Below are 18,444 nucleotides of genomic sequence, written 5' to 3' on the forward strand. Positions count from 1 at the left end.
TCCGAATTTCTTCGGGAAATTAATCTAAAGTTTATTGTGAAATTTATCCGAATTTACTTGGAAAATGCATCCTAATTTCTTTGGGAAATTCATCCAAATTTTCTTGGGAAATTCATTCGAATTTCCTTGGGAAATTCATCTGAATCTCCTTGGGAATTTCGTCCGAATTTTCTTGTAAATTTCATCCCAATTTTCTTGTAAAATTCATCCCAATTTTTTTTGGGATATTTATCCCAATTTTCTTGGGAAATTCATTCAAATTTCAATTTAAAAATCATTTCGCTGCAAAATTTTGCAAAAATTCATCAGAATATTTTTATGAATTTTTTTAACAAATTCAAACACGTGTTCAAAAGAAATTTTATCAAATTTCTTGAGGAAATATTCCTTGTAAGGATTAAAAGGAAATTATTTAGAAACCTCCGATGAAATTCATCCGTGAGTAAAATTAAATTATTTTTTTTTTCTAAAGTTTACTGAATTTCTTTAAGATTTTCTTTCCGAAGTTTTTGATGTAACTCGAACGAGCTTCTTGGAGAAATTCAAAGGATTTCGTACAGTCAAAGTTAATTGCCTATATGCCGGGTATTAAGCCACCCGGAGTGGAAATTAATTACTATGTCTGAAACTTGATTATGCATATGTACAACATGTGATAGATTTAGTTCGGAAAAGGTATTGGAAAGTAGGGAAGTAGGGAAAGCACCTGTTATGCGAACTGGGGTCGTGCGATCAAACCCCACCGAAGGGGCGGTTACCCTCCAATACCTTTTCCGAACTAAATCTATCACATGTTGTACATATGCATAATCAAGTTTCAGACATAGTAATCAAAGGATTTGTCAAGAGACATCACACACAGGCAATTGAATCGAAATTTCCCAATCAAGTAAAGCAAATTTCACGAGAAAACTCAGATGAGTTCCATGAGTAACGAACGAATTTTATGTTGAAGTTCAAACAAGTTCTTCAAGGACTTTTCAAGGATTTTCAGAACTTCAAGATTTTTCGTAAAAAAGTCATTCGTAGAAGAAATTTGAATGAACTTTTCGAGGAAATTCAGAAGGTTTTATTTGATATGTTTCATCAAGCATTAGACTGGAAACCAGGGGGACATCGCAGCAGAGGCAGACCCAGAGGCACATAGCGGCGAAGCCTCAATAAAGAAATAAAAGAAGTCGACCGAAATCTAACCTGGCAATCGGTTAAAGCGCTGGGAATCCCTCAGAATGGAGATCTTTCAAGTCGGCACTTTGCACCACCGCGGGTGTACAGGACCCATAAGTAAAATTATCTTCATTAAAGAGGTTTACAGCCCTTGGCTGGCTTGCCTCTCAATTAGAACTTGCACTTGAAGTTATAGTCACAATCAGACTTATAGGATTAGAACTTTTCGAATCTTACCGGTCAAAGCCACACCTAAACAGTTTCAGGGAACTTACCCAATACATAGTGGATGTCCACCCCTCCATCGTGATGCACTGGAACACGGTCAACATAGCGAAGCCAATGTTGTCGAAGTTCGTGATACCGTAGTTGGGACCCTCCCACTGCTCGATGCATGCACTTTCGTTGTGGTTGCACAGATGCACTCCGGCTGGCAGTTCGACGTTCATCGTGTCGTCGTCGTCGTAACAAGGCGTCGGCATGTCACCTTCTTCAACAATTTCAACTGAAATCGAACGGGAATGTGATCATTTTCCTGGTTTTATGTCGGATTTGCAGTTCGGGCCACTTACAGGCATTTTCTAAGCTATAACAACTTTTGTGCAAAGCACCCGAGTAAAATTCTAATCCTATAATTGCGAATATAACGATTGCAAACAAGACTAAGAGGCCGATCTGGAGCAACGGTGCCATGGCTTTGATGATGGACTTCAGCACGACTTGTAGACCTTGAGGATGGGTAAAAAGAATTGTTTATTTTAGAATACCTTCATATAGAAAAAAACCTTGTCGAGTCGTAGAAAATCTAAAGGAACTATCAATTCTAGTAGAAACTCAGAAATTAGAAACAAGCATAATGTTGGAAACGAATGGTCAAAAGTGGTGAGAAACAATGGATTCTAGGAATCGTTCAAATAAACTCATCTATCGTCTGAAAGTGGCTACGAATGATACAACTACGTATGCTAGATTGTGTTGTGTCTGGTGCAGAATGATCTAAGATGGAATGTGATAACCAAATCATGAGTATATACGTAAAACAAGTACCAGGGCAGATAGGCCTGCTCCGTACCTTGTTCTGAGCGGAAGTGACATAAATTAGCTTGGTAAACTATGCTACTCACTAGGAACTCCAGAAACTAATTTCAAAGGTCGTAACACACGAATCGACCTTAACGTTCTGAGATCTATATCGAGCGGAAGTGGGAGCAACGTGATGAGCCTATAAAAACACGATAATTCAGAGCGGGTTTTATCCGAGCTGGGTATGTTTGGGACTAGGGATGAGGGTACTGGTTGGGAGGTCCTACCTCATTAAGCCTGTACAGATGGTATCTCACTCGCTAAACTAGTGTTTTAGTTACTATTCAAACTTTCTAAGCTAGTGAAATGACTAGATTGAAATTATGCCAAACTGAGTTACTATCAAAACAGGGTCTCAAAACGTATTAATTTTGAAAATATATATTTCACTCGACCTGTGTACTATTGCTCTGAAGGTAAATCGGGATATTTGGAATGTGGGATTGGAAAGTATGCGGATATCTTGCAGCTAATAGGCGTTTTACAAAATTTTCTCAACTTCTCAAGATCCACGTGGTTTGAGATTGTTCGAGAAAATTTTATACGTTTTCAGCGGCTCCTCAGAATCCTAGAACTACATGGATTTCAGTACTCCGTTAAGGTTTTGCGGTGGAATCTAGCTGATGCATCGATCTCCGTTGAGTCCGTTCGTTATTGTTCGTAATGCTGTGGCTTTCATACTGATGCTTATTGGATTCTTGAAATTACTCAACTTGCTTTATCGATATAGTCGGTTCTTGTCTAACTCTGAAGACAATCCTTCTTAGGCTATGAGCTCCTTGTGCATATTATTATTGATGGTTTAATGACTTCCTGTATGCGAATCACGGTAACAGACATCGAGGTAACCTAGCTATGTTTAGCTCTGGAGTGAACCAGGATGCTTATGTGTTGCATTCCAAATAGATATCATGGAAGTGCATATTTTCGAGATGACTCCATAAATCACGAACTGTGGAAATTACTACATGAGAGTTTTCTAATATTATGATTTTCACCAACTAATTCTAAAATATTTCCTACTAGTTTAGCCTTTTAAAACGTACTTACGTAGAATGAGAGAAAATATTACAAGAATAATATTAAGTTTGCATTAAAAATGTTGAAAAATATTCTCAAAAAATCTGTTCATAACGAGCGTTGTGTTTAAATAGAATTTCAAAATGACAAAATCGGAAATATTTTCAAATATAATTGTTCACCAGAAAAGGGAAATTACATAAAGTAAAATTATCTCAAATGCCATAGAGCCTAATTTTAGAAAACATTTGATAAGACATTTTAAGGAAATTGACGTCATAATTTATTGGTGTTACTGAGTTTTGATAACTTTAGTTCACAGTTTCATGCGAATTATATCAAATATGAAAATTTCTCATGTGGACCATATAAATGCAAACGAAATTTCCCTAAATCATATGCAGTGCACTCCACCCATTGTTAAATGTTTTCGTCAAATCACTCATCCAATGGTCTTTGTAATAATGAAAAAATATCTCTACAGTTTTCTAAAGTAATTTCAAAAACAACCAGAAACGGTTCCTAAAACAATGAATATTTCGTCTAACAGTCTATGTCTCAAAATATCAAATGCTAAATGTGCTAATCTACATGCAGAAAACTCTAGACCTATCGAAACACTTGCGGCTATCCCGTGGATCCGAAACAGTTTCTGCTTCTATTGAAGCTCTAGCACCTCCACGCAACTCATAGAACAAACTGCTGAACTCACTCTCTGCCATTTCTAAATTATTCACATATTCATATATAGGACTTCTATACGAGAAGGAAAACCACATAAAAACCATCCCCGAAACGTTCATCCTTACCCCGTGAACACTACGAAAAAATCCATCATGTTCCAGATGTTGCGCAGGTAGGAGTCGGCGTGCAGCACCAGCCCGAGAGCGACGATTTTGAGTGCGGCCTCGATCGTGAAGATGCACAGGAAGTAGCTCTCGGTCAGCTCCAGCTTCTGGGCCAGCACGGTCTTGTCGCCGTGCGGCAGATGTTCCTCCAGAGCTAGCACGACGCAGTTCGCGATGATTGTCAACAGTACGGCGTACTCGAAGGGTGGCCATTCTATGATGAATTTGGTTGCTCTTCGTGGGTGAGCGCGGGGAGAAAAATAAATGCGTTCGGTTAGTGGATCGGGGTGGTGTATTGAATTAAATGGGCAAAAGTGAGAATTCAATTTACTTCCTAATGAAATTATCCTCGGCGAAAACGAACAGAGATGAAGGTCCGGGTGGGGGTGGACCGGTTCGATGCCTCGGACTTGTGCCCTTTTTTCCTTTCTTCGGACCCATTTGCTTCCCGTCCTTGCCAGGAAGTTCCCCCTCTTGAGCCGCTGCTAACCTGTGGAATAAAAAAAGTGTTCGGAATCGTTATAGGTATTTCAATTGAATGGAACGATTTTTTTAATCGTAAATATGATAAATATCATAACATTTAGAGATTGTCAGAAACAGTAAAAAATCAAACATGGCCATTGTCATGTTGCCATAATTAAATAATAATTTGAATTTTCGTTCAATTTGAAGGTAATAAGGTATTTTATGAGAAGTTTCGCGGTGGCCTGATTATTTACATTTAATGTTTTGTTGTGGTATGACTCTGCGTGAACATTCCGTTAGGTCCAAACACAACATAATTTTTCTAACGTTTCACTTTGATTGGTCGGGGTCTGCCAAACCACACCAAGCAGCTTTCGACTGATTTGTGATATTTTGTTCATAAAGAGAAAACGGAAATCATTTCATTTCTATTCATAACATCATTTATTGAAGGATAACTAAAGTTGAAGGGTTGAGCGATATCCGATACAATTTGTGATCAATAAAATCTGCTGAACGAAGTCAACCAGTCAACACAAGATCGTATATGATGTCTCATAAGATGCTAAATTGGAGGCCATATAGGTTAACGGTCTTGGTGGTCATATGGCTACCGCTTCTGCCTCATACGCAGAAGGTCGTGGGTTCAATCCCAGGCCCGTTCCATTCCTTCTACTTTGTATCTTTTCATATATTTATCATGTTCTAGCAATCGCTAGAACTGGAAATGGGCTTTCATACCGTTTCCATCTCCTATCCTCTATACCTACAACTTGATTAGTTCTAGCAGGTAGCTGTTAAAGCTCGAAATGAGCAAAAAAGCTCGTTTCGGTATCGAATTAGACCCTTTCATTACTATCACATTGGCAACCCGGCTGATGTGCTTACGTGTCGCGAGCGCATATCGCACCATATCATATGAGGCGGTGTGCGTTATAGCTGGAATGATGTTGATCGACACACTCTTAGAGGAGGATGTGGAGTGCTACAACGAAAGGGACTCGGTGCAAGTGCGACGTGTAAAGAGAGCAGCCTCGTTGCTCAAACGGCAAAGAGCATGGGACACCGCAGTTAAAGGTCGTTGGACCCACAGACTAATTCCGGATGTGTCCAACTGGGTTGATAGGAAGCATGGTCATGTCAACTTCCACTTAACACAGGTGTTGTCTTAAAAGAAATTCCTACACAGGTTTGGCTTCGCAGATTCTGCGGAGTGTCCTGAATGTGTAGGTGAGGTAGAATCGGCAGAGCATGTGATGTTCGCATGCCCGCGATTCGAGATAGAACGCAATACCATGCTGCTTATTAGTGGTATGGATACAACCCCGGACAACCTCGTCGAGAGGATGTGCCGGGAGAAGCTATATGGAATGCGGTGAACACAGCATCTCAACAGATTATGTCGAAACTGCAGCGGTGGTGGCGTCTTGAGCAAAACCAACGAGTGCAGTAAGGGCACCTGTGATGCAGTGAACACTTTGCTCACCCCGACAACCAACATGCCGCGGGTGGGCTGCGGGGACCTCAGTATGTAGATATAGAGGTCATTGCGGTTCACGCGCGGTGGTTGTTGTCGGGGTGCACGTGAGATTATGATACGGACCGTTAGGTTACTATCATAGCTTGCGATCGACGGGTGGTGAGGTAGCCACCCTTGAAGTCGATGTTGTGTGTATTGACGTCAAGTGCGTTAGCATAGGCGTGAGCGTTCTCAATAGTCCCCCCCTGATGTATTGCTTAATTGCGGGCCGGGGGTACGGACTGGGGAAAGGGTTTTGGTTTTAGTGGGTCGGGTAAAAGTTACATGACATACCCATCCCCACACTACCTGAGTACCTCCTCAGGTGTCTGGTTGCAGATTTCCGTTTACCCTTGCTCAAGAAAAAAAAAAAAAAACATTGGCAACCCGTTAACCAAAGCCATAAAAAGTAACCCCCAGATTCCAATAAAATTCCGCATGAACTCGTGGTGAGTGCAGAGGTGTTCTCGGCTTACAGTGGGCGAGCGACAGCATCATCCATTCCTTCATATCCCCGATGACCGTGACGAAGTGGTCAGCGCTGTTATCGACCATCCAAAATACTAGAGCTCTCGGACTGTGCACATTGAGGTTGGAGAGCAAATCCCCATGCTTCCATCCATTGGTTCCCTGTGCAATTGCGATTGTTCTGGTCGATCACGGAGTAGCAACTACGAAATGCACGGTCATCATGGTCATGCTCATGCTCAATAAAATCTGCTAAACGAAAACTTGAGTAGGAAAGTGGGGAATTTTTGGTTGGCACTCGGTGCTATTTGGTCGAACTCCGGCCAATTCATGTTTTCTTCAGCATTTTCTGCTTAGAATGCAATGGTATGAATAATCTAGCAATACGTATTAGAAATTTGTTTGCCGTGTGGTGCTCAAGGGCCCCGTACTCCTGTCATAGACGATTGCACTAGCTAGAAACTCCATTTAAATAAAATGTAAACATTGCCCTCATAAAACTTCACTCGCCATTTGAATACGGGTAAAAAATGCCCTCATATGGTGTCATATAACGTCATCATGCAAAGGTTCATTGGCGAACAAAGTTCGCATACTCTGCATCTAAGCTTAGAACCTACCGAGCCGCCAACTGTCAAATGGTTGTTTGAACAACTTTACCCACGGTCAAACAAAGCAGCAACCCAAGCGTTTTCTTGGGGGCGGAGTCAATGTTGTTGCAACGTGTTTGAGCGTGTGTACGCTACATTCGCTTTGACGCAGCCGCGCTGTTGCCATCTAGCGGCGACGGACGTGTGCGTGAAATCACTGTTTTTCAACATGGTGAAGTATAGGAAGTATATTTTAAAATGCTTTAAAAATGTTATTGACAGTGATATGTTGAAAACTTTTAAATACGTAGGGTTAGAATTTTGAAAAACTACATGTTAGGCTCCTTATCAACACATGTTTTTTTAATCAAAATAATTCAACTTTCGTGTTACCTATATGAAAGTAAATTAAATTTCTAACCCAAAAAAGTGAACAATTTTAGGCTAAAATGTGTTTTAATGCTTTGATAAGCATTTTAAAATTCGTTCTGTCCAAAGAACGAACGATGAAATATATCCTGCAGCGGAGATCGTTGTCGAAGAGGTCGTTGAATGGCACGAATATCCAGTAGCCCGAGTAGCCAAGGAGAGTCGTTTTCTCCGCACAGTAGTCTAGCCACAAATGTCGCTTGCTGCAGTTTCGCCTTCTTTCGAGGGTATTCATATTGAGCAAGCTGCATCGAGCAGGGTATGGAGGAAGATTAAGTGGATCACGCCATGGTAAGTTTAAGTTGGAAACATTGTAATTCCTACATGGTTCATTTCAACCAGAGGAAAAATTCTAACTGCCAGAGGCAATTGAAATGTATTAATAATAACTAAAAACGTAACATAGCAAATCAGGATGATAGTGTTAAGAAAACACGGAACACCTAGTCTAAGAGATGAATGCATGTATTAGATAATTAGCAAATAAAATTAGTTCATTCCGTGCCGATAGTTCGAACGAGCCAGACGTGTGTGCTGTGTCTCATCGCGGATTGTGTTCGGTAGTGAAAAGGCTATTGTGTGGTGTGCTCCTACCTACGGATCCAAGGCGATCGCTGTCGGCGAGTGAAGTAGCTGCTTCTGGCGAGGCCAGTGAAGCAGGCTATTGTTACTGCTGCTACCTACAGCAGCAGAGGCAGATAAGTAGAAACGTTTTTATTGTTCTCCCATCTGCTTGGCTCGGAGTGGGACTGATAAAATAAATCAAATTAGTTTTTTTTAAGTTTTTTTTTTTCTGATTGGCTATTAGTCTTAAGTTAGCATAAGCAAAATCATTCTTCCACCTTGCGGGGTGAGAATGGAGGCAGATACTATGGAAGGCAATGTGCCTTCAAAAGATGCAGGGCGCACACGATTGTACCATGCGGCTTCGCCTGGGCCTTGGGTTGTTTACTTTCGGCAGAAAGTGAAGAGCCTAGATTTCCTGGGCATAAAACGAGATTTGACGCGTCGTTTTACGAAGCTTGAATTCAACCAAATCAACAGAAACAAACTACGCATCACCGCACCTACATACCAAGTGGCGAATGAAATTGCGAAAGACAGGGCGTACAATGTTGAATATTTAGTTTATGTGCCCTCGCGGGAGGTCGAGATAGAAGGCGTAATCAACGCAGCGAGCTTGACTTGCAAGGATGTGCTTGCAGGGAAAGGTCGCCTAAAAAATGCCCTGCAATCTACCGTGGATATTCTGGACTGCAAGGAATTGCATTCAGCAGCCACGGTAGATGGTAAAAAGGTTTATTCCAAATCAGGCTCGCTTCGGGTGACGTTCGCCGGTTCGATGCTTCCAAAATATGTCGATATAGAAAATATGTTGTTTCCGGTGCGTCTTTTTGTGCCAAGGGTATTTAACTGTACCAACTGCAAACAACTTGGTCACACTGCCGAGTTTTGTGACAACAAACCACGTTGTGGCAAATGTTCAGAAAGGCATCGGGAGGAGTCCTGCCAACAACAAGCAACAAAATGTGCTTATTGTGGTTTGAATCCTCCCCATGGTTTGCAAGAATGCCCGGTGTACAAAAAGCGCACCCAAAAAGTGAAGCGCTCGTTGGTACAGCGCTCCAAGCAGTCGTATGCGGAAATGGTTAAGTCGCAAGACACATCCGCCACAGCCACTGCATCAACTGCTATTTCAGCCACCGTTCGTGTAAGTGATTATTATGATTCCATCTCCATTGATGAATTGGACTCTGACGCAGCCGATATGGATGATTCTGCGGAGGTACACGTGCCCGAAAAGAGGAAGCAACCGTCTTCCCCGGGATCGAGCCGTAAGAGAACAAAAGTCATCCATAAAAGCTTGCCAAAATCTGAAGGTAATGGGGGTTTATTTAAAATCCCGAAGCAATCTGTCCCTACTGCTTCTTTTGATCCTAGTTGCAGTAAGGCATTCCCGCCATTGCCTAAATCCGATGTTTCGAAGAAACATCCGGCTAAGAGAATCAACGAAAGAAAAAAACAAATTCGCAGTTCTAGAAAAAGTATTCCGTCCACGCGAGGGTTGATCTCCTTTAAGGACCTTGTGGACCGTTTTTTGAATTTGTTCAATATTCCGAATTCATTGAGGCCAATCATTGACCTCTTTATACCAACAGTAGAAAGTTATCTGAAGTATCTTTCGATGGATAATACGGCCATACAAGATACAATCACTGTGCTGCAGTGGAACTGTCACAGTCTGAAAAATAAATTAGACGTGTTCAAGTTTTTGATTCGCAATTCCGATTGCGATATATTTGCGCTCTGTGAAACATGGCTTTCTTCTGAAGATGAAATCAACTTCCACGATTTTAACATTATTCGCCAAGATCGGGATGATCATTATGGTGGCGTTCTTTTGGGGATCAAAAATGCTACTCCTTCTACAGAATTCCATTCCGACTGTTCCCGGCTTAGAAATCGTCGCATGCCAAGTAAATGTGAAGAATAAAGATCTTTGCATAGCTTCAGTGTACATTCCTCCAAATGCCTCTATTAATCGTCGACATTTTTGGAGCGCAGTCTCCCTCCTATCATCTCCAGTATTGATATTGGATGATATGAACGCACATGGTATTGGATGGGGCGAAACGTATGACGATTATAGAGCGCCTATTTTCTATGATTTGTGTGACGATTTCAATTTGAATATTTTGAACACTGGTGAAGTAACTCGAATAGGACCAAATGGTCAACAAGGCCGTATCGATCTGTCTTTATGTTCAAATTCACTATCATTAGATTGCATGTGGAAGGTAATTCAAGATCCCCATGGTAGTGACCATATGCCGATAGTCACCACAATTAAGAGTGGCTATTAACAATCTGAGCCAGTTAATGTTCCTTTCGATCTCACGAAGAACATTGACTGGCAAAAATTTGCATCGGCGGTAAAAATTGGTATTGACTCAACTGATACTCTTCCACCTTTGGATGAATATCGATTCCTTATTGAGTTGATTCAAAAAAGCGCACTAGAAGCTCAGAAACGACGCGTTCCAAGTACATCTGTCATCAGAAGACCAGCCACTCCTGGATGGGATGATGAATGTACTATGTTGTATTCTGAGAAATCTGATGCCTTCAAGGCCTTCCGTAAACACGGAAGGTCCGAGCTTTTTGAAGAGTATTTGAGGCTCGAAAGAAAACTCAAAAATCTTCTCAAGGCAAAAAAACGTAGCTACTGGTGACGTTTTGTTGAGGGACTATCACGAGAAACCTCAATGACAACACTTTGGGAAACGGCCCGCAACATGCGGAACCGCATTTCCACCAATGACAGTAAAGAATACTCCAACCGATGGATATTCAACTTCGCAAAAAAGGTCTGTCCAGATTCCGTACCAGCAGAACCGCTATTTCGAGAATCAGTCAATGATCCCGGTTCTTTGGGTGGACCATTCTCAATGCTGGAACTTTCTATGTCTCTTCTTTCATCGAATAACTCTGCTCCGGGATGCGATAACATCAAATTCAATCTTCTTAAAAACCTCCCAGATATCGCAAAAAGACGATTACTTGACCTGTACAACTGTTTCATGGAGTACAACATTGTGCCACCTGAATGTCGGCAGGTCAAAGTAATAGCTATTCAAAAGCCTGGGAAACCAGCGTCTAATCATAATTCATACCGACCGATTGCCATGCTATCATGCATGAGAAAATTATTGGAGAAAATGATCCTTTCAAGAGTCGACCATTGGGTCGAACAAAATGCATTACTCTCAAATACTCAGTTTGGATTTCGAAAAGGTAAAGGAACAAACGATTGTCTAGCGTTGCTCTCTTCAGATATACAGCTGGCCTTTGCGCACAAGGAGCAATTGGCTTCAATTTTCTTGGATATTAAGGGCGCTTTTGATTCAGTTTCCATAGAAGTACTGTCAGACAATCTGCACAGTAATGGATTACCCGTTATTTTAAATAATTTCTTGTACAATTTGTTGTCAGAAAAACAAATGAACTTCAAACTCGGCACTCTGACAACTTCCAGAACTAGTTACATGGGCCTTCCCCAAGGTTCATGTTTAAGTCCCTTGCTTTATAATTTCTATGTTAAAGATATTGACAATTGTTTGGAAGGACAATGCACGCTCAGACAACTTGCAGATGATGCCGTGGTCTCTCTAAGAGGTCCATGTGCAGATGTCTTGCAAGGACCATTGCAAAGTACCCTAGATAATCTGACTGTTTGGGCCAGACATTTGGGGATCGAGTTTTCACCGCAAAAAACTCAGTTGGTTGTGTTTACTAGGAAGCGGTACCCTGCTCAACTGAAACTAAAGCTGTTGAATGATAACATCAACCAATCTTTATCTTCTAAATACCTTGGGGTCGTGTTTGATTCCAAATGTACCTGGAAACTCCATTTTGAGTATTTGATAGAGAAATGCCGGAAAAGGGTCCATTTTCTACGTTCTATCTCCGGAACATTGTGTGGGTGCTCACCCGGAAGACCTCATCAAACTCTATAGAACGACTATTCTCTCTGTTTTAGAGTACGGCTCTTTCTGCTTCCTCTCAGCAGCTGATTGCCATCTGATCAAATTGGAACGAATTCAATATCGTTGTTTGCGTATTGCCCTTGGCTGCATGCATTCAACGCATAACATGAGCCTGGAGGTGCTTGCTGGAGTCACTCCTTTAAAGCACCGTTACTGGGAGCTCTCACTTAGAATACTCATCAAATGTGGAACAAGTAACACACTTGTCTTAGATAACTTCGATAATATGCTTGAGCTGGTTTATCGGTCAAGATTCCTAAGAGTTTATCTCAATTACATATCGTCAGATCTTTGCCTTCCATGTTATACTCCACCTCGAGTCGACTTCCCCAGTGACAGTTTCTCAAATGAATACGATCTGTCCATGAAACATGCTATTCAAGGAATACCAGATCATCTTCGAAATCTTTCTATTCCCTCCATTTTTTCTGAAAAATATGAACATGTCGATTGCAACAACAGATATTTCACTGATGGCTCTCGCATTAACGGATCCACTGGCTTCGGTGTTTTCAATGTAACTTCAACCACCTTCCGAAAACTTCAGGAACCGTGTTCGGTTTATGTTGCTGAGCTGGCAGCAATTAACTTCGCTTTGGGGACAATTTCAAATCAGCCCGTAGACCATTATTTCATCTTCTTGGATAGTCTTAGTTCTATCGAGGCACTCCGGTCGATGAAACCTGTTGAGCACGCATCTTACTTTCTTACAAACATAAGAGAGCAGATGCGTGTTTTGGTCGAAAGATCATTCAAGATTACCTTTTTTTGGGTCCCTTCTCACTGCTCAATCTACGGCAATGAGAAGGCAGACTCGCTGGCAAAGGTGGGCGCACAGGAGGGTGAGGTTTATGATAGACAATTCTCGAGCAACGAGTTTTTCCCATTAGCCCGTCAGAGTACTCTTCAAAGTTGGCAAAGAAATTGGACACACAACGAACTTGGACGGTGGCTATTTTCCATAGTTCCAAAAGTTTCTGGGCGAGCGTGGTTCAGAGGTGAGGACTTAAGTCGAGGCTTCATTCGCGTGATGTCGAGACTTATGTCCAATCACTATTCACTAAACGCACTTTTGTACAGAATAAACCTTGTCGATAGCAACTTATGTAGGTGCGGTGCCGGTTATGATGACATCGATCACGTAGTTTGGTTCTGCTCGGAAAATGACGCCTCCAGAGAGCAATTATTGGATACCCTTGTGGCCCGAGGTAAACAACCCTTCAGGGAAGTTCGAGGAGTTTTGGGAGATCGTGATGTTGTCTATATGCAGGCCATTTATGGTTTTCTTTGTTCTTCTGACATCAAAATCTAATATTTTGTTTTTTTTTCTCTTTCTTCAAAGTTTTTTTTTTAAGTCTCTGCCTTTCTGTTCAGTAGAGCTCCGTAGCTCTGGCCATCCGGAAGATGCTCTCAGTCGAACCATTCCTCGAGCACGACGACACGCCACATCGTCCCTGACGCCAAATGCCCGGATGAGAAGCTGAAATCTACTGATCCCAGATCCTAAGTCCCGTCCATCCTTAAACATTGTAAACTAACCTCGAGTCACCACGAGTACGCTGGCTTCTATCCCTCTCTTACTAACTGTACAATAAAATGATATTGATTGTATATATCACAAAGAACCATGGCTCCGTAAAGTGTTATACACGCCTGAGCCTACCAAATAAACGAACTTGGAAAAAAAAATTAGTTAAAAAAAAAACGCCATGGTAAGTGACGCAGGGTCATTCTAATTAACTTCCGTTGAACACATTCAATTCTCAAGTTCCATACAACGTCAATCGGAGTCCAGACAATAGGAGCGGTTTCCACGATAGGTTGAACCAGCGCACAGTACAAGGACTTCAAGCAGTGCGGATCAGTGAAGTTCTTCGCGATTTTCGATATGAAACCCAGCTGGCGGTTTGCCTTGGCATTTACCGACGTATAATGGGCGTTGAACGTCTGTTTTGGATCCAACACAACTCCAAGATCCGTAACCTGCGTAACTTTTTAACGTGTGGTTTCATTAATACGGTAATCAAACAATAATGGGTGTTTTGAACGATTGAAGGTCATAACAGAGCATCAATTCGTTCTGCTGGCACCAGGTAATGAATAAGTTTAACAAAATTTGCAGACGATGATAGTCATAGTCAATCCAAACCCAATTTCGATGCAACGTCGTTGAAGTAGAGTGTAAACAGCAGTGAGTTTGGTCGTTGCTCCGAGGCATGATAGTTTGGACAACAAGATGTTGTGGTCGATCAAAATATATTTTAGTTACTAGATAAAGATTGTCGCTTCGGTTCCCTTTGTTCTGCTGTCCGGAACATGTTGGGTACCAAGCTGTCAAATCTGCTCGGAAAATGACACCTCCAGAGAGCAATTATTGGATACCCTTGTGGCCCTAGATAAACAACCCTTCAGGGAAGTTCGAGGAGTTTTGGGACATCGTGATGTTGTCTATATGCAAGCCATTTATGGTTTTCTTTGTTCTTCTGTCATCAAAATCTAATATTTTGTTATTTTTCTTATTTCTCCAAAGTTTTTTTTTTCAAAGTCTCTGCCTTTCTGTTCCGTAGAGCTCCGTAGTAGCTCTGGCCATCCGGAAGATGCTCCCAGTCGAACCATTCCTCGAGCACGACGACACGCCACATCGCCCCTGACGCCAAATGCCCAGATGAGAAGCTGAAATCTACTGATCCCAGATCCTAAGTCCCGTCCATCCTTAAACATTGTAAACTAACCTCGAGTCACCACGAGTACGCTGGCTTCTATCCCTCTCTTACTAACTGTACAATAAAATGATATTGATTGTATATATCACAAAGAACCATGGCTCCGTAAAGTGTTATACACGCCTGAGCCTACCAAATAAACGAACTTGGAAAAAAAAATTAGTTAAAAAAAAAACGCCATGGTAAGTGACGCAGGGTCATTCTAATTAACTTCCGTTGAACACATTCAATTCTCAAGTTCCATACAACGTCAATCGGAGTCCAGACAATAGGAGCGGTTTCCACGATAGGTTGAACCAGCGCACAGTACAAGGACTTCAAGCAGTGCGGATCAGTGAAGTTCTTCGCGATTTTCGATATGAAACCCAGCTGGCGGTTTGCCTTGGCATTTACCGACGTATAATGGGCGTTGAACGTCTGTTTTGGATCCAACACAACTCCAAGATCCGTAACCTGCGTAACTTTTTAACGTGTGGTTTCATTAACACGTACGTCCCCAACCCCCATTTTACGACAAAACTCAAAATTCAAAACCATGCAGCTCAGCCAATTTCTAACGGATTTTCAAGAAATTTTCTGGAATCGATCACAAAATTCCTATAGTTTTAGGAACCGAGGTCAATTTTTGTGCAATGGCCATGGTTCCGGAGATATTCCGGGGAGTACTGGGGTTACCTCCCTCCCGGAAAAAATGGTCACTTGCAGATCGGCTTCGAAATCCATCGTGCGACATGTCAAACTTCATGATTTTGCAAAACAAGTACACTGGAGTTCACTTCGGCGACTTTCGATCGAATTGACCACCCTCCGGGTGCTTCCAGGGCCTGGTTCCCTTGGGGAAGTGGCCAATATCCGTTCAATCTTGGAACCCATCTTGCGGCATGTCAAACTTCATGATTTTGCAAAACAAGTACACTGGAGTACATTTCGGCGATTTTCGATCGAATTGGCCACCCTCCGGGTGCTTCCAGGGCCTGGTTACCGTGGGGAAGTGGCCAATTTTCGTTGAATCTTGGAATCCATCTTGCGACATGTCAAACTTCATGATTTTGCAAAACAAGTACACTGGAGTACACTTCGGCGACTTTCGATCGAATTGGCCACCACCACCTCCGGGTGCTTCCAGGGCCTGGTTCCCTTGGGGAAGTGGCCAATATCCGTTCAATCGTTGAACCCATCTTGCGGCATGTCAAACTTCATGATTTTGCAAAACAAGTACACTGGAGTACATTTCGGCGATTTTCGATCGAATTGGCCACCCTCCGGGTGATTTCAGGGCCTGGTTCCCTTGGGAAGTGGCCAATTTTCGTTGAATCTTGGAATCTATCTTGCGACATGTCAAACTTCATGATTTTGCAAAACAAGTACAATGGAGTAAATTTCGGCGATTTTTGATCGAATTGGCCACCCTCCGGGTACTTCCAGGGCCTGGTTCCCTTGGGGAAGTGGCCAATATTCGTCCAATCTTGGAACCCATCTTGCGACATGTCAAACTTCGTGATTTTGCAAAACAAGTACACTGGAGTACATTTCGGCGATTTTCGATCGAATTGGCCACCCTCCGGGTACTTCCAGGGCCTGGTTCCCTTGCGGAAGTGGCCAATATCCGTTCAATCTTGGAACTGATCTTGCGACATGTCAAACTTCATGATTTTGCAAAAAAAAGTACACTGGAGAACATTTCGGCAATTTTCGATCGAATTGGCCACCCTCCGGGTGCTTCCAGGGCCTGGTTCCCTTGGGGAAGTGGCCAATTTTCGTTGAATCTTGGAATCCATCTTGCGACATGTCAAACTTCGTGATTTTGCAAAACAAGTACAATGGAGTAAATTTCGGCGATTTTCGATCGAATTGGCTACCCTCCGGGTACTTCCAGGGCCTGGTTCCCTTGGGGAAGTGGCCAATATTCGTCCAATCTTGGAACCCATCTTGCGACATGTCAAACTTCGTGATTTTGCAAAACAAGTACACTGGAGTACATTTCGGCGATTTTCGATCGAATTGGCCACCCTCCGGGTACTTCCAGGGCCTGGTTCCCTTGCGGAAGTGGCCAATATCCGTTCAATCTTGGAACTGATCTTGCGACATGTCAAACTTCATGATTTTGCAAAAAAAGTACACTGGAGAACATTTCGGCAATTTTCGATCGAATTGGCCACCCTCCGGGTGCTTCCAGGGCCTGGTTCCCTTGGGGAAGTGGCCAATTTTCGTTGAATCTTGGAATCCATCTTGCGACATGTCAAACTTCGTGATTTTGCAAAACAAGTACAATGGAGTAAATTTCGGCGATTTTCGATCGAATTGGCCACCCTCCGGGTGCTTCCAGGGCCTGGTTCCCTTGGGGAAGTGGCCAATATCCGTTCAATCTTGGAACCCATCTTGCGGCATATCAAACTTCATGATTTTGCAAAACAAGTACACTGGAGTACATTTCGGCGATTTTCGATCAAATTGGCCACCCTCCGGGTACTTCCAGGACCTGGTTCCCTTGAGGAAGTGTCCAATATCCGTTCAATCTAGGAACCGATCTTGCGACATGTCAAACGTCATGATTTTGCAAAACAAGTACACTGGAGTACATTTCAGCGATTTTCGATCGAATTAGCCACCCTCCGGATGCTTTCAGGGCCTAGTTCCCTTGGGGAAGTGGCCAATTTTCGTTGAATCTTGGAATCCATTCTGCGACATGTCAAACTTCATGATTTTGCAAAACAAGTACAATGGAGTAAATCTCGGCGATTTTCGATCGAATTGGCCACCCTCCGGGTACTTCCAGGGCCTGGTTCCCTTGGGGAAGTGGCCAATATTCGTCCAATCTTGGAACCCATCTTGCGACATGTCAAACTTCGTGATTTTGAAAAGCAAGTACACTGGAGTACATTTCGGCGATTTTCGATTGAATTGGCTACTCTTTGGGTACTTCCAGGGCCTGGTTCTCTTGGGGAAGTGGCCAGTATTTGTCCAAACTTGGAACCCATCTTGCAACATGTCAAACTTCATGATTTTGCAAAACAAGTATACTGAAATCCATTTCGGTAGTTTTCGATCGGATTGGCCACCTTCCGGGTACTTCCATGCGCTGATTGATATTTTACCGGCGGTGGCCTGATAGATCATTTGCAGCCAGTGGCGGCGGTGTGGCGCCATCACGCCTTTGGTGATTGGCGGCGGCGTGGTTCGACGTGAACCAGTTTCAAGCGCCAAAATTTCTTCAGAAGTATCTCCAGGAATTCTTCCAGAAGTTCCTCTACGAATTTTTTTCAAAAGTCAAGAAATCCTTTGGACATTTCTCCAGATATGTGCCTCTGGGAAATTCTTCCAGATACTCCTCCCGGATTTCGTCTGGAAGTTCATTTAGGAAGCTTTTCCAAGAATTCCTCCAGGAATTCCTACGGAAGTTCCTCCAGGAATTCCTACGGAAGTTCCTCCAGGAATTCCTACGGAAGTTCCTCCAGGAATTCCTACGGAAGATCCTCCAGGAATTTCTACGGAAGTTCCTCCAGGAATTCCTACGGAAGTTCCTCCAGGAATTCCTACGGAAGTTCCTCCAGGAATTCCTACGGAAGTTCCTCCAGGAATACC

General features: G+C 42.6%; 1 protein-coding gene across 10 annotated transcripts in view; it reads right to left on the reverse strand.

Annotated features, from left to right (window-relative positions):
• The window catches only part of LOC134224687 (voltage-dependent calcium channel type A subunit alpha-1-like), a 168,800-nt gene that overhangs the window by 48,665 nt on the left and 101,691 nt on the right, over window positions 1-18,444 (reverse strand). For all 10 annotated transcript variants that reach the window (XM_062704195.1, XM_062704194.1, XM_062704192.1 and 7 more), the window contains exons 2-6: window positions 4,450-4,608; window positions 4,080-4,352; window positions 2,292-2,389; window positions 1,740-1,895; window positions 1,443-1,672 (exon numbers count right to left, since the gene is read on the reverse strand). In XM_062704195.1, coding sequence (XP_062560179.1) covers window positions 1,443-1,672; window positions 1,740-1,895; window positions 2,292-2,389; window positions 4,080-4,352; window positions 4,450-4,559 — 867 coding nt within the window. In that variant the 5' untranslated portion in view covers window positions 4,560-4,608. The remainder of the gene's footprint in view (window positions 1-1,442; window positions 1,673-1,739; window positions 1,896-2,291; window positions 2,390-4,079; window positions 4,353-4,449; window positions 4,609-18,444) is intronic.

Source organism: Armigeres subalbatus, chromosome 3, assembly GCF_024139115.2.
Source record: "Armigeres subalbatus isolate Guangzhou_Male chromosome 3, GZ_Asu_2, whole genome shotgun sequence".
NCBI classification, from domain to species: Eukaryota; Metazoa; Arthropoda; class Insecta; order Diptera; family Culicidae; genus Armigeres; species Armigeres subalbatus.